This window comes from Bombyx mori, chromosome 15, assembly GCF_030269925.1.
Source record: "Bombyx mori chromosome 15, ASM3026992v2".
NCBI classification, from domain to species: domain Eukaryota; kingdom Metazoa; phylum Arthropoda; class Insecta; order Lepidoptera; family Bombycidae; genus Bombyx; species Bombyx mori.
The window spans coordinates 11,261,677-11,278,711 of record NC_085121.1 but is presented as its reverse complement, the minus strand read 5'-3'; the positions used below and the strand labels follow the sequence as shown (position 1 = coordinate 11,278,711).

Here is a 17,035-nt window from a genome sequence, read left to right as displayed (position 1 = left end):
GTTGTAACTATACTGAGACCTTAGAACTTATATCTCAAGGTGGGTGGCGCATTTACGTTGTAGATGTCTATGGGCTTCAGTAACCACTTAACACCAAGTGGGATGTGAGCTCATCCACCCATCTAAGCAATAAAAAATAAATAAAAAATCTCTCGAGAAAATTCATAATCCTATCATGAGTAACATCTACAGTAGAGTTTTCAGATTTTGAGCCAGAATTGAAGAAGCATGTGGCTAGTTTAAAACCGTACCAGCTTCTCATCTGGGCATAAATAAGAGTAATCAGACAAACGCAATCAATCAAAATGAGATTGAGATGTAAATGAAGTCTCGACCGTGCGAAGCGACATAGATTATTCTATGAAATTCTAAAAATTCGTTCACCATGCCAAATAACCAATCCAACTTAAATCGATGATCTGGTGGTAAATTTAGCACTGCCTCTGTTAGTACTAGTGCTAACTAGTACTCTCAGGTTGAGCTCCGTGTGTTCACCTACCAAACCATGGATAGTTGAAATAGCCCCAACGATTACTAAGGGAAAAGTTATATTGTTTGTGCATCTTAGTAAGCGGATGGTGTTTTTCTTAATGAACGCCATCGGCACTATCATCGGCGCCAACATTATACCTATAAATAAATAGAAAAAATATACAAAATGCATTTTAAATAAACACATCAACCATTAAGGAAACTAAAACTAAAATAAATACACAATTTTAAACATTTAACATTATAATTTGGTTATATATGAATTTGAATTGTATAATTTATTGTCTTTGCTTGAATTCTTATTAAATATTTCATTCTAAATTTGTCAACAAGAACGAATTAAAATAATTAATTTAATTAAAATGCTTTAAACACAATGCCTTATCAATAAAATTATGTAACACAAGAAAACAAAATATAATGAACTGCCTAGAACACGGCCAGCACAAATAGTTGAATAACGGTACATATTTGGTAGATCAAAGCTAAAGAACTGTCTCTGATAGTCATACCACTCCCACCTATTCATTTTTGATGGTGATCTCCTCAAGATAAGCGTGAAAATACCACCGTCACCTATTTCCGAACAATGATTGATGATCAATAAATGCTGAGATGCTTTTAGGATTCTTATTACTTGCGGATGTCTCGGAAGCACGTTTGGATCCCAAATATCTGTGGAATAAATAAATTTGAATAATGTTTTTTTTTTATTAAGTTCAGCTTAGCTTAGCCTAGCATTTCTTGATAAGAGTTTTTCCTGTAATTAATTAAATTAAAAGCGCAACTCAACACAATTATTTTTAATAGATTTTTGGCAAATGAGATCATTGCCCACATGATTTTTAGCTGTTACCGGAGTCCATCAGCATCATAATGTGAATTGCGCTACCGATCTTGAAACATAGGCCAGGCATATATAATACATTTTATAACGTCAGTTCAATACCACAAATCCATCAATGCTTGGCGGTAGTTAGAGAACAGAATGGTTTGTCTTACCATCACTAAAAAGTCAACTTGCTTGTAACTCGTTCGTTATATTGTCAAAATGATTCAACTTTAAGGTTACAATTGGCAAAAAATGATAACCATGTATTCACACTATTATCATTAAGTATAAAACATTTAAAATATTGAACTTGATTTCTGTCTCTTAGAAATCTCTGATAAGAAATATATCATTAAAAAGAACAAAAACAAATAAGATGAGTAAGAAAATAATAAACAGTAAATTACATGATGTACATACACTGCGATGTAAAATAAATAGTATTGTATGAATATGTGAACTTGCCCATTCCTCTAGCTCGCATTTCTCTTTCAAGCTGTCTTCTATCCTCAGCAACCCATAAACCAGGTTCGTCAGTCGAATATTCATACGTCTGCTCCATACTTTGACCATCTTCATCCCAAATAATTCGCAGACGTCTCTCACTGTACATGTCTCTCCGAACGCTTCTCTTGATTTTAACATCAACCCAAGATCCGGACATTGAATTATCTGACCACGGATTACTCTTGTACGACCGCCAATTGTAATCGGAATAGTTAGGCCGGATAATCTGAAAGTAACGTATCATTTTAATTTCAATGAAATCCTGTGTCGAACAAATAAATAACATAATATTATATAAGACTAGCTGTACCCGTCCGCTTCGCTGGGCATTTAAAATTAACATTATTATTTCTCACCCCCCCCCCAAAGATTCTCATCATTAACGCCCCCGCAACTGATGGAGGGAGTCCAACTCTCATATAAATACTTAGTCTGGCCATAAATACTGTTACAAATGAAAACAATTTTTTTTTATGGCAAATAACATTTATTAATTTTACAGTGTGTTAGTTTAATACATTAATATAAAACAATTTAAAGTATAAAAAGCTTATTCGAAGTGATCCCCATTGGCTGCAATACAGTCCTTTAAACGTTGAGGCCATTTATCAATAGAAGCACGCACTCTTTCCATGGGAAATTTTTATGACATCCCTTTGCGTACCGCTTCAGGAGTTGTTTCGATTTAAAAAATGACAGATTCCAAATTCAAATGTAATATTTTGTTTACTTTTAATTGTAACAGTATTTATGGCCAGACTAAGTATCGGCCTGTCCATTAAGTACATGTATTTTCTACATGAATACCAAGTTTCAAGTCAATCGGATGCATGGTTCAGTATTTATAACGGAACATCCGTAAAAACCACTGTAGATTTATATATTAGTATAGAGATAGATGATTTCATAAACATTGATATGATTTATTGTGAGGCTCCACCAATTAGTGCCAAAGTTATGTGACAAAGCGAGCAGGGATGCTGTCTGATTTGACGCATTAAGTATAATGCCGATATTGGAAAGCAACTATCATTGAGCTCATACCACAAGGCGAGCGGTATTCACATTGTGATAGCTATGGGCTCTGATAACTGCATAAAGTCAAATGGGCTAGATGGAACACCAGCGGCATCACCTGGGCGGTCTTACCGCGGAGACCGGCGTCGTTAGTGTCGACTATCGCCTCGACGACCCGTCGGTCGGGCGTCCTAGGGGTGGCACCGCAAGTCTGGTTGTAGTGTTGACCGCGGGAACCCCTTTACTCTGACCAGGTTCTGACCCCGGGCGGAGATTGGACGTCGGTTGTTAGGGTGCAGGGGAGTCGTTTAGTGCAGTAGGGCCCTAAAAATATCCTTGGGCCCGTGGTTCGCAGTCATGGACCAGTCCATGGACGTACTCCGCGCGCCCTCCAGGGGCGGTCATCTCAAAGAAGGTTCGGCCACCGGCCCGAAAAAAATTAATAAAAAAAAGAAGACCTTAACCCACCCACACCAACAATAATAAAAACTACTATCAATAGTGTAAGTCTTGTATTCCTAAAAACCCCATATTTTCATGCTCCGTTTGTTACAAACTGGGAAAAATAAAAATTAGCACATTGCTCTTGAACATCTGTGATAATTAGCGTATTTAAGTACTCACGGACCAATCCAACCAGTCTTCGCGGGGCTCCGTGGTCACGTCAGTAATGTACAAAGTGACGCAACCAATTTCGTTAGGTTTATTAGTCATGTCAGGTGTGTGCTGCGCGTACCCCGCTCCGTACCACATACCGAAGACATCGTCCATCTTGAAATGGTGCGACCAGCGAATACTATCGCCGCAGAACCCTTGAACTCTCAGCGTTGAGACAAGTATTACAATGGTCGTCAGAAACATGATTCCACACAGAGCAGTGTAAAGATTATGGGGCAAAGTGCTGGTCGCGCCCTATTCTCGTTAATTAGCAAATTGGTACAGGTGATCTCGCCAAGTGTCACAGTCGCTACTGCGCATAGTATGATTCATGTAAATTAAAACATTAGTCATCTTATTCTCGATAGAAAAACATATAGGTAGATCTTTATTAAAACTCGACAAGTTATTATCATTAGTATAAGAAATACCTGAGATTACATATTTGAATTAATAAAACCATTGGCGGCTTTATCGCTTTGAGATCGTAGTCTATACAAGTTTTATTTCAATGTACGGTACTGCATACTGTATTTATTTGATACTTGACATTATAGATTCAGTTGTATTATTATATATAATGACTATCCTACGTCTTAACGGTAGGGAGTGACTTAGCTCTGCCCCTGGCATTACTCGCACCATGGGCGACGGTAACTACCCACCATCAGGTGGCTCGTCTGCCTACAAGAAGAATAAAAATTAAAAAATGACGCGCATGACTGTTTCGAGACGCTCCATCTATGAGTGTGTCTCTCCGTGCGACCTTATAATATGTCGTACCAGCTTTCGGCCTATTTCTGCCGCGAAGTAATAATCCAGTTTGATTTGAAGAGTTAGAGCACTGCTGTGCTGCGATTGACTTCGATTGCACATTGGCAAACAGCTTCTGGTGTCTATTGGCTATGACCGTTTAACATAAAATAGGTCAAGAGCTACTATAACATAGTATATAAAAAAAATATCCCAAACTTCACTACAATCTATATCAATGTCCTTGATGGATGAGCAATTTCGCAAGCCACTTGGTGTTAAGTACTTACTGGAGCCCATAGAAGTCACAATGTAAATTCCACCGACCATGAGAGATGCAGTCGAGGTCACAATATTATTTTATAACAGCTATCCCTGACTGTCTGAGACGGATTACTTCTTCGCGGCAGAAATAGACAAGATTGTTGCACCTACTGATTGATGTGCGCTCAGAATACGCCCTAACAGTAATTAGACAAATTTTTTTATTTTGTGAGGTTCATCTTCTTTGTTACACGATCCACAATAACTTCAAACTAGTTTGTGAACGTGTCTTAGGTACTTTTCAGTGCAGTCCAGGATTCTCCGATATTTTGGACACATATCGCGACGGCCAGCAGAGTCTATCGAGAAACTTGTTGTTCAGGGTAGGGTATAAGGCGATAAAAGACCTCGTGGATGAAGCCCCATCCGCTGGACTGATCTAGTGAAAAATCTTACCAAAACTCCACTCAAGGAGTGCGTGCGCCAAGCCTAAGTTCGCGAATTATATAGAACAGCTGTCAAGACTATAATAAACAAGGATTGACCACGACTGCTCTGTCAAGAGTGACCCACTATAATGATGATGATGTTAGGTACGTAGGATACTGCAAAAATTAATCCAAATGCCTGCGGAAATTCGAACATCGGCATACCGGCAAGGTCCCATCAGGCGATGTATATGTCCTCGCAGTATCGTCGGGCGTTTTATCATTTAGCCCACAACGACTTTGAGTTTTTCTCAAAAAATTTATCAATAAATAACTTACACGCCACATGCCACTGTACATTGATGGTACTATGCCATAAACCTTCGAATAGCAATATCGACTCCAAGTTTCAAACAATAATATAAATTATAAAACGCAAATCACTTATATTTTATAACGATTGAAATCAAATGTAAAATATAAAGTTTTATTGTTAATATTTTCGAGTTAACTATTACAGTTCATCACCCACATTTACTGAAATTTATTTTAGTAACTTATTATAAAAAATAATTGAGTTAATGGGCGTTTCAAAACCTTTCATAATTCGATCAAGAAAACTATACAATAAATAAGCGAAAACATCATACACGTTTTAAGTGAAATTAACTCTTCTCAAGAAAAGCACCAAAAAAAAAATCTTATAAAAGGCGTATTTTCAAAATATTAATGAAAGCTAATGCAAAAACTAAACTAGATAATATTATCGTAGAAGATGAATTCTCGCAGACTCTCTTCAACGCCGAAGTTGACAAATGCTTCATTGTGAAAACGTTGTGTATGCTTGCAAGATCTTCACGAGTCAGCTGGTTTTCATTTCGGGAAAGCACCACACTGAAGAGCTGGGAGCTAGGCAGGCGCATGCAGAAGTTCAACACCAAATGATTATTGGCCACTTTCAGTACTTGAATAACGCCCCCGAAGAATCGATACATATCTTCAACGGCTATAATTGAAAAACATAATAAAATTTTTATTGATTAACGCGATGCGTTTTAATATTTGTATTTTAAAAGCTCTGCTTCCTTAGAATAAAAATGATATTTGAAAAAATATTTGACAATATTTAATTGAAATTCTAATTCTATGTACTTTTTCTCTGTGTGCCTACTTTATCACGACAATTTATTAATAAATATTTAACGTAATTACTTAGAAATTTTAAACCTGTCCCACAGTCTTGACTACGATTACAAAGGGTATCTTAATTGTTTGTAACAACCTTTATGTAACAAAATTGTGTAAAATGGCATTTTCTTCGGTTTTCTCGAGTCGGAGACACAATTAAAACTACTTTTACGGATTAATCTCGCATTTTTTTTATTTTCATTATATTAATTTTGAGGTTTCAAAACTGTACACTTTTCGTAGTCACGGACGATTGTCAATTATTGAGCCATGGATGGATACGGATCATGAAAAATGACGATTGATAAAAAGTGAGATTATGCCGTAAAAGGTTTAATTATATAACAAAAATAGACTCATCGTAGTACATTATTAGTGTATATAAATCAAATATTAGTGTTTTTTTTAAAAAGACAATAAACAAAATTTAAGAAAGCGCTGTTTAGCCACTGAATTGTCAATATAACTATCTTTAAAACTACTTACTGCCTTGGGGTACATCCGTTTGCCAGAAACCTTTGTGTGAAGTATTGACTTTGATGTGATAGTCATCACGCCACAGACCTTCGTGCCATTCCAAAACGAACTGTCGAATCCGATATTGCTCAGGCATACCTAAGTTGTACTGCCGGTTCATGTACGGAGTATTTATCAGATTGGGATACGGCGTCGGTGGAGTAGGCTGGAATTAGACGAAGAGGAATTTAATTGACAAAATAAAAACAAAGAGAATCGATTGCTATAATTAGTTTTTGTTTCATTAGAAACGCATGTTTTAGTATTTAATTATTATTTATTTATTTAGTATTTAGTAGTATTAGTCATTTCAAAAGTAAGCAAATTAAATCATTTTAAATCTCCAATACGACTCACTAAATTCCGATTAATCAATCCACTCATAACATAGTCCTCAAATTTTCTTATATGTAAAATTGGACAATTAGGATTGTATTCGGTTTTCGTTTCATTATCCGTGTGATAAATATACTCGTGTATGTACCACATCCCTAACAGAGATTCTTCGTCAAAATCATGAGTCGGACTTAAATTTTGACAGAAATCTGAATTCCCAGCGAATGTCAATGGCAATAGCAGAATATTTAAAAAAACTACAACGTTCGTCATTTGTATGTTAGCTTCTTGGTAATTAATACGAAACTGCATAAATTCAAGCTAGTTATTATCACAATACAACGGAAGATCTTGTGGAGTGACCGTTTTCTCCGGTGTAAAACGATTAACCTGTTAATTGACATCATGAACCCCGGTTTCCTGTTTTGAAATTGCTGATAAGGATGAGTCATGACTCACGTATCAACAAGGACTCTTTAATATTTCGTTCAAAGATGTTCGAAAATATAAATGAAATTGCCATTATTATTTTTTGTAACTGGCATAAATAGGCAAACAAGTTCATACTTCAAAAATTTTTATTTCTCAATTGCTTTTAGTAAGGGCTTATTAAATTTTCAACCTGAAGCCAACGGCTGTTTCAGGATATAAATTAAAAAGCCTACTAACTAGTTAGTATATAGATGTAAAATCACATAAAACACTTTGAAAAGTGGGAAAACTGTTATCCAATACATTAGAAGCTTCGACCTCATATCGCTAGGCAAATGACGAAATTCACATTGTATTGACGAAATTCATGTTTACTTTGAGGTCAGATTATCTACTGAACATCAGATAGTCTACCCATCTAATGTAATGAAAAATAATGAATTTAAATTTATTAAATACATTTTCGGTCGTATATTCCCGGTCATCCTTGTGTTCATTCGTGTATATCATGCATTTAATTTTATCGTAAGAAAACTAACAAAAAAAAGCTATAAGCATTATGAAAAATAAACAAACCTCTATGTATAACTCCTTGATGTCGATGTAAAAACATTGCTGAGTATGCTCTATTTTATATTCTCCTTTTGTATGTGGTATCTTTTCGACACCATACCAAACACCAGTAATTTGCTCAAAATTTATATCACCATAATACGGAGACAAATCATCACAATATTTATGGTTTTCGAAATAATATCCATTGTCACCGTAACCATAACTATAGCTTTCAGCAAGACCGAAACCGTACAAAAATAGGAAAAAAGCAAATGTCATTTTCGGCTCAAAGATAACCCGGATAAACGTGGATAAACGATTCGGAAAACTAGAACCGGAGGTACCAGGGCACTATGCGCTAAAGGAGATGTTGAACAGGTTACAACTGCGACTAGAGTGAATGCGATACGACCATCAATAAGCGAGTTCCAAATGAACCACGCTCTGGTAATTTAGTACTTATGCTAGAATCTTCCTTAATAAACTTCCTTAAATACTTCCTTAATAAACTTCATAAAAAACATTGACAGTCTCGTCCTAGTTTTAAAATTTACTTACAAAGTATGAAATTAGTTTTAAAACTACTTTAATTTTAAAACTAATTTTAAAATCGGTAGCGGTAAAATTAGTTTTAAAACGAATTTTACACTTTGTTTATTTAAATTAAATTATATTTTTAAAAAGTGTACATCAGCATTACGTGATTTTCTTTTTATTTTCAATTTGATTGCGTGTCAAGTTAATCTTCACATTCTTCTTGAAATGTCCAGTTTTCCATGAACAGCTTTTCTTGGCATGCTTAGATATCCGGAGCACAGAATTGCGAGGAAGTAAAACTACAAAATCAATACGATTGAATGACGTCATACAGCGTGGGCTATTGATTACGACGCGAGTCGGGGTAACGCGTCAGTATTTTATTGATCCACGGCTCAGTTACTAGTGTTGTTCACAAGTAAACACTTTTGATGTGAGCTTAATAATCCGAAAATAAACTTATTTCAGTAGCAACATTTAGTATTAGTCTAACTCTATGTTATTTTCTCATGAAAATAAAACTTACAAGACATATATTTTTTTATCAACTTATTGATTATTTTTATCAACTGTTCTTATACAGTGTCTGTATATTTCGGCTGTGAAAAAAGAAATTTATGTATTGATAACGAAACGATTAGCTAATAAACATTGTAACTTAAAAATCTTACAATTCGGATACAAATATATAAAATTAAAATCAAACAAGGCAAATTTTTTTAAATAAACTTGCAAAACGTTCTCTGAAAAATATCAGAGGTACATTACTACCAAAGTGGGTTTTCCGCTGTAGGTGGGAAGTTCGCATCACTCCTGCTATTAAGCTATTAGTGAAACCTATAATCATGACAATTTAAATGGTATCGCCCCCGAGATGCGGCTGATGAGCTTGTATTCGATTATATTTATCACGGTTTGCGACCGACCGAACGTCAGCGTAAAGGAAGGTGTCCCAAAGCCAAAATGGTTATGAAATAACTGAACTGAATAATATGAATTTATACTGCAACTAGTTTGTGTAGGCATTTAATATTAGTCTCTCTGATTTCATCTTTTATAAAAAAGTAATGTGTCTACCACAATAAATACATTCTAGACAACCCTTGGTCGATTGATAGAGAATGTCTTAAGCATTAGGTTCGCCACTGTATACTTTATGTATAAAAAATATTATTTCAACAAAGAATATACATTTACAAAGTTAAGCATTGATAAAAAACACTTTCCAAGTTAAACCACGTCAGGATTGTAATTGTAATACGTTTTCACAAACGACTTACTCGATGAAGAAATAAAGTTTTAAATCGAAAAGAAGGAAAGGTCAACTTTCATAATAAACCGTAAGCTTGTGCACACGTCAATGCAATAGAAACATAAAAGTAACAAATAATTAAAATGTTATGGAAGAGCTAAAAAGTTTTTATTTTTCTGTAGATATATGCATAAGTCTAAGAAGGTCCGGAGATGACAAGAATAAATTATACATAGCCCTTAGAGAATATGTTCGTATATAATGTACTCCCGTAACCTCCGGAATTTCTTGGCCGAGACCAAATAACGATAACACTATGTTTCCAATATACTCGTATTTCATGAAGATATTTTTCTGTTCGAAATCCTTTGGGAAATGAATATTAAGATCTCATTGACGGCGCGGTAGTCGGACTTAACGTAAAGTTTTATAAAAAGCTTCAATAGTTCTTCTAATCTGGATTATAGCTTGCTTATGTTCTGATTTCCCCATTAAAAAACAATATTTATAAAATACTAACAGTTTCCAATACAATAAGTACAGTTCAAATTACGATCGAATTTAACACGATAAAAAAATATACTTCAGTAATTGTAAAAAGTACGTCAATAAATCGATTACGTTAAATGTAAAGCGATAATGTTAATTTTATTTTATTGTAATAAACATTACCCAATATTTGAGATGTTAAAAATCAGTAGTAGTGACGTAGAGGGAAAACTCGTAGAGCACATTACGTAGCGTCGTACGCTTTTTATACGACCGTCCGTAGCTTTCATACGTAACATCACCGCCTACGAAACCTTCCAGCGGTTTTCCTCTGTGACGTAACATTGTACTACGAATGTACCAGGCTGTCATAAACTATAGGAGTTGTCAAGAAAAATCAGGAAGCGCTCACCCCGTGTATGCTAGTTTAACTTAATAGGACAACAGGATAGCGAATAGGTATAAATAGTTGGTCCATAACTATTTTGGGGAGTGACGAAGAAAGTGAACTAGTCTTGTGAACGAATGCAACGCCATATACATATTATATTATATTGATTTTTTATTACACAGAATATAGTTGTTAAATAATAAAATCAATAGGATTTGAACGTAAGAAGACTGATTTTTGATCGTTCGAAACAGGAAATAACGAAATCATTTTAACAAAACCACCAAGTTATTCTAGATTTTTTCAAGAAATTTTGTTTGTTTCATTATTTTTTCCCCAGCTTTTCACCGGTAGTCTCATAGCAAATTGTTAATGAAAATGAATTGGCAATACCAGATCTAGAATCTAAACGCCGCATTGGTAACTAAGGCTGTTGTTGCCTTAATTGATACTGGCCAAATCTAGAAACATGTGCCTTAAGCATTACGAGTGTAAAAATATTTGGTAACCAGTCAAGAGATGTCGGTATATGGAACAGAATTCGAGACTCCTAAGACGGGGACGTAACGGTGACCGTAATGATCGGTTTATCGTCATGAACGTGCTTAGAAAATAGATTTTAAGATTTCTCACATAAGAACGAATTTATAAGGAGTTTTAGAGGTAGAGTCAATAAATAAACTGTGAGAAGAATAGTAAAACTGGGCGCAATAAATTCACACATGTCTGCCCGCCTTTTTGGCATACGTCATCGAGTAGCTTAATTTAATTGCTTGCAGTCACGAAAACTGATTTAACGAAGCTTGGAGACAAGTTTTAGACCCTTGTTTTTTTTTTTTTTTGCTGAAGCAGTAATGCGTTTCGGTTCGAAGGGTGTTCGGTTAGAACATATCTCGAGGTGGGTGGCGCATTTACGTTGTAGATGTCTATGGGCTCCAGTAACCACTTAACATCAGGTGGCCTGTGAGCTCGTCCATCCAGTTAAGCAATAAAAAAAAAACCCTTGATACACAGCGTAATACTTTCTTATTGACTAGCAAATTCCTTTGTTCATCTATATGCAAAACAAAATTTTAGCGCAGAAAATTAATATGTGAACCTTAGCAATACTGCCTTTAGTTGAAATACTCCTCAACGCTACTGAAAGTATTATTTTTTTACAGACAAACTCGGGCTAGGCGCCTGCCTATCTTAGCAGTTTGCTAAGACGCCAAAAATTATTATTTATTGGAACTGTAATTTTCTTGATCAAAATATGTAAACTTTGTCCATCCATATGCAAAACAAAATTGTAGCGCAGAAAATATGTCAACCTTAGCAATACTGACTTTAATTGAAATACTCCTCAACGCTACTGAAAGTATTCTTTTTTTACAGACACACTCGGGTTAAGCGCCTATCTTTGCTGTTTGCTAAGACACCAAATATTATTATTTTTTGGAACTGTAATTTTCTTGATCAAAATATGTAAACATTAATAGTTATAGTGTCTCAAGCAATCACTGTAACTAATTTCAAGCGTAATACGACTCTGCTTAAAAAAAAAATTACAACACAAACAAAATTACAAAAATGACACATTCAAAATACCGAAATAGGTACATCAAAATTTTGCGCTCAATAACATCCACTGCTTTATTAAGTCCTGGTACCAAGGGTCACGAAACGACGGTGCAGTTTTAGAATACGGGGTCGTGATTTAACTCTGCCCAAAATTTTACCTAAAATATACGCTATATGGAATATTTGTTTAGTAAATACACAATTTAATAATAAAGATCTGTGGGATGACGTTAATGACTCGACAGTCAACCTCATCTCTTAGTAGTCTGAGGTCAGTTATCTTATGATTGTTGAAATAGCAAAATTTAATAAAAAATAAAAACATGTGTTACCATTGGAAAACGCTTTTTAAAGTGTAGTTTTAATTTTGTTATATATTTCAATATACTAAAGAAACCAAATATACATTTTTAAATCATCATTCAATTATATGATTCGTTATTGTGCCAACACTGCAGGGTCCTTGATCAGACAAACATATCGATGAAAATACGCAGATTCACGTGACCTTCACCCGTAAGAGTCGGCTATCGCAAGCAAGTACTGTGTCCGCGCCAGAGGTCGATTCCACCAGGTTAACATACCTTGTAAGAAGTCTGTTTTATCTCACAATAAACGGAGCTCTCGCGAAACCCCACATGCTATCAATTTTATTGGAAAGATTCTTGTTATTTTAATTCTTGTATTTAAGTTAATCATGAAGATAGGAAATGAACTTTCAAATTACGTTTTATTTGTTGCTGAGATCGGTGAACGTGCACACGTACCAGATGGTGTTAAGTGTTTCCCGGAGCTCAATGTGAATGCACCATAAGCACCTTTATTGATGAAATCGAAGTCTCCATTTTATAAGAAAACATTCCAGCCTATAAACCGACATATCTTACAGATTCACGGCGGAAATGTGTGAGATGGGGGTGCTCGTGCGGACCTACAATACCACCGGTAATTATATACGCGTAATATAGTTTTTGACAGTTCGATTTGATTTATTACACGTTGCTATTTCTTCATCTTAGAAGTCAAAGCTGAACATATATAAATAACTTAATAAAACTGTACTTGTCTTCAGGATTTCAACCCCGACTATGCGGTCGATACAGTTCGTCTTGTCCTTTGGGAATAAAGTCTTACGAGTACATAGACACTTCTAAATAACAATTCCGTTTATTTAGTTTAGATACGCAACTTTTTGAGTATTTTTATCATTTTTGGTCGTTTTTGGTCACGTAGTTTATAATTTGCAAGTTTTTTTTCTTCTTTAGTAGTTTTTTTTAAAAACTTTCTTATTTGGTCATGAAGTAGGCGGTGATTTTGGGGGTTTTACTATTAGGTAGTTCCGTACAATCTATCTAGCTACTATTGTATTAATATTTAGTAGAGATATCTATCTATATTTTAACTAAAGAGTTACATATATAGTTTAGTGTTACTAAGGGTCTGCGGAGGGACTTCGGTTCCCTCTGTATTTTGTACCGTATGTTCCATGGGGAGTGCTCTGAGGAATTGTTCGAGATGATACCGGCATCTCGTTTTTACCATCGCACCGCCCGCCACCGGAGTAGAGTTCATCCATACTACCTGGAGCCACTGCGGTCATCCACAGTGCGTTTCCAGAGGTCTTTTTTGCCACGTACCATCCGGCTATGGAATGAGCTCCCCTCCACGGTGTTTCCCGAGCGCTATGACATGTCCTTCTTCAAACGAGGCTTGTGGAGAGTATTAAGCGGTAGGCAGCGGCTTGGCTCTGCCCCTGGCATTGCTGAAGTCCATGGGCGACGGTAACCACTCACCATCAGGTGGGCCGTATGCTCGTCTGCCTACAAGGGCAATAAAAAAAAAAAAAAAAAAAAAAAACATACTTTAGTATTTGATCGGAATTTCGTACGGTTTTTTTAGTAGAATTGTTCAGAGATGTGAAAAAAATCGAAAACCCATTTCGGTATGGATTAAAAGGACAGTGCAAACATTTATGTGTACCTATTTGACATTCTTTATGTAATTGTACTATAATTTTGGTAGTTACTTATTTCATTTTGTATTAAGTTTCTAGAATTATTATATAAAGATCACATGTTTACACAAGACACTGTTAGTCTGGATAATATTTTCAAAATTACTTTTGATTCTTTGTAGTCGCATTCAGCTTAATTCAGCACGTTTTTAAGGCCGCTTTTGTCGCGATTTGTTTTCAGTCCAAATTAAGAATTCAAGAGGTAAATTTTGTAAAGAATTATTAATAGCGTCTTTGTTTGTACGAAAATAGACCTTACGCGCATCACGTGGGCTATTTACTAGGGCTTCATAAAGGCTAGCGCCTTATAGAGCAAGAATTTAATAAAATATTTGATATTTTATGTCTAGAAGCGACTACTACTTTTATTTTTGGATTTGGGATTAACTGAAACACTATTCAAATACTTTTCGACAAAAAGAAAAGCGGTCCGCCCTAGACTTCCCATAGCTGCTTGTTAGGGCGGCAACAATTTTCCACGACCGCCCTGCCTACTAGATAAACATGACTCACGAAGAGGTATTTTGAAACTAAGTTCTGAAACCTACATACGTCACAGACTAGAAAGAGAAAGCTATCAAAGAGCATCCCACGCATGCGCACTATCAGGAGAAATTCATAACAAGCCACTAGCCAGTACCTACAGGACGGCACACACGTTGCGTTAGTTACTTGATAGTTCTAATTCATATACTTTTTACATGAAATGAACTGAAACATAAAAATAAAGCAACATAAAAAATTGGTCTCGTAATGGCATGATTTGACAGTATTCTTTAATTTTTTGTGATTCAATTTATGGAGTTCCACAACAACAACAGTTGCGTGACAATATACTTCTTCGGTAGGCAACGGCTTGGCTCTGCCCCTGGCATTGCTGAAGTCCATCGGCGACAATAACCACTCACCATCAGGTGGGCCGTATGCTCGTCTGCCTGCAAAGGCATTAAGAAAAAAAGGTTGTAGGTATATTTGGTTCATATAAATTATTTTTATTTTCCCATTTTCGTAACGAAGCTTGTAGTGTCCTAATTTTCGATTAACTCCACTTTCTATTGATCCACTTATCATCAGTGGATTGTCAGTGGCCAGCCTTTCAGTGGAAAATCGACCATAATCATAGATTTATCAAGATTCATGTTACTTTATCGATTATATTTTCTCTAGGGAACAATCTGATTAAACTTTTATTTAATATCATTGAAACTCCTCAGTAATTAAACGAACAAAAAATTAAAGTCGGTTGTCACGGGGAAAAAATATTGTTGTTAAATTTTGTTTTTTTGTATCTCTAATATAAATTTTTATTCTGACCTTGTAAACAGCAGAAGGTGTTCTATGTATTTCATATATTTTTAAGCTTTCGTTTTATTGAATACTGTTTCTAATTAACGGTTAACAGATAACGGGTAACTTTAATGCCAAATATCGATAATATTTTTTGATCTGCCCTAGTAATTATTTAGTAATAATTCGCTTATCAATAGGCGGGTATTCGATTTTATGGTTTTTTTATTGCTATCGAAGGTAGACGAACCAACGGCCCACCACCAGGTAATTAGTTACCGTCGCTCATTATCAACTAACCCTCCGGCTACAAGCCGAGACACTGTTGGTTTCTTTTAAGCCTCGTACGAAGAAAAGCGTCATAATACTCGTACAACACCGTGGCGATATCAATCTAGATTCGTATGGTGGACTGCAATAATGCCTTAAAACCTACTGTTGATAAACGCAGTGTTTCGAAATGATTGGTGCTGTTTCCTGATAGTTATGAAATTTTGTAATCGCCATTCTTCTACATAAGGAGTTCTTCTCGGTAGGCAACGACTTACCTAAAGCATCCATGGGCGGTGGTAACCAGTGCCGATTATTACTAATCGATGATGATAAAAAAAACCTAGGTCTATAGATCTGAAATACGATTCGGTTGCCTTCGCATGCCGATCTAGGCCGTTATTTACCATTATTGTGATCTGAACTGTGATCTTCAATGCTAGTAAGACCTTAACCGCACGAAAATGTTTTATATCTCTGACGCAAGTTCGTGCTTTCATATTTCACTTTACGTAACGTTTCGGGAGTCGACTCGGGCGACATTTAACAAAGGCCGTTTTTAGGGAGCGGAGTGCGGGGAATGGGTAGCGAGCGTACGGCGTCGCGGGTCATGACGCGTCGAGTGACGTCACCGCGAGGGTGGAAGGTGCGACAGCCGCCAGCACAAGGGTACTCACCCCCCAGTGAAAGTCGGCTCGACGGCGTCAGTACAACCTTACCAGTCGACGCGAGTCGACGCGTTAGCTCTCCCTATTAAGTTATCGCCGATCACATTATACCTACAGGACGTCTAAATAACTTAGAAAAAGGTTTTTTTGTAAATAAATTAAGTTTAATTGCATATATATAAAGTCTTGATTGAGTGTAACGAGATTTCCAAAGTTTTGTGCATTAATATCCACTTTCGTACTACATTGTTTTGAATATCAAGACAACTCACTTGAAGGTACCTACTTCAATTCTTATAATTTGTTCTGTATGTACGTTCTGTTCAAATCATGCCGAGATTTTATTACTCAGCTTTTAAATTCGTAAAATATTTCATTTTACCTGGTCAGTCAGAAACTATGTAGCAAAATATGTACGGGTTTTTTATAAAGCTAATCAAATCAGGTCCACGATCCTATAAATAAGCCGACGTAACCTAGGTCGAACGACCGTGAAACGCGTCCTATGACTATGTCTATATCCGGATTTGGTTCCCGGCACAATCAAATTCTAATCGGTTTAAAACGTGATTGAATCCTTACAACCT

The 17,035-nt window shown here is 35.8% G+C and overlaps 2 protein-coding genes across 12 annotated transcripts in view; one reads left to right on the top strand and one right to left on the bottom strand.

Annotated features, from left to right (window-relative positions):
• Positions 1–717: 717 nt before the first annotated feature.
• LOC101742533 (uncharacterized) overlaps positions 718–17,035 on the bottom strand; it is a 21,554-nt gene continuing 5,236 nt past the window's right edge. Inside the window, exons 1-5 of one of the 7 annotated variants that reach the window (XM_004924593.5) lie at positions 7,999–9,214; positions 6,625–6,820; positions 3,473–5,956; positions 1,790–2,057; positions 718–1,167 (exon numbers count right to left, since the gene is read on the bottom strand). In XM_004924593.5, coding sequence (XP_004924650.3) covers positions 860–1,167; positions 1,790–2,057; positions 3,473–3,709 — 813 coding nt within the window. In that variant the 5' untranslated portion in view covers positions 3,710–5,956; positions 6,625–6,820; positions 7,999–9,214 and the 3' untranslated portion in view covers positions 718–859. Of the gene's footprint in view, positions 1,168–1,789; positions 2,058–3,472; positions 5,957–6,624; positions 6,821–7,011; positions 7,569–7,998; positions 9,215–17,035 lie in introns of those variants that run through there. The other 6 variants (XR_009975022.1, XR_009975024.1, XR_009975023.1 and 3 more) reach the window with 6 other exon arrangements.
• Positions 16,309–17,035, top strand: part of LOC101742248 (uncharacterized) — a 23,285-nt gene continuing 22,558 nt past the window's right edge. For 2 of the 5 annotated variants that reach the window (XM_038015889.2, XM_012689074.4), the window contains exon 1: positions 16,480–16,726. The gene's annotated coding sequence lies outside the window, so the exon portion shown is untranslated. Of the gene's footprint in view, positions 16,727–17,035 lie in introns of all 5 variants that reach the window. The other 3 variants (XM_062672605.1, XM_004924591.5, XM_012689076.4) reach the window with 3 other exon arrangements.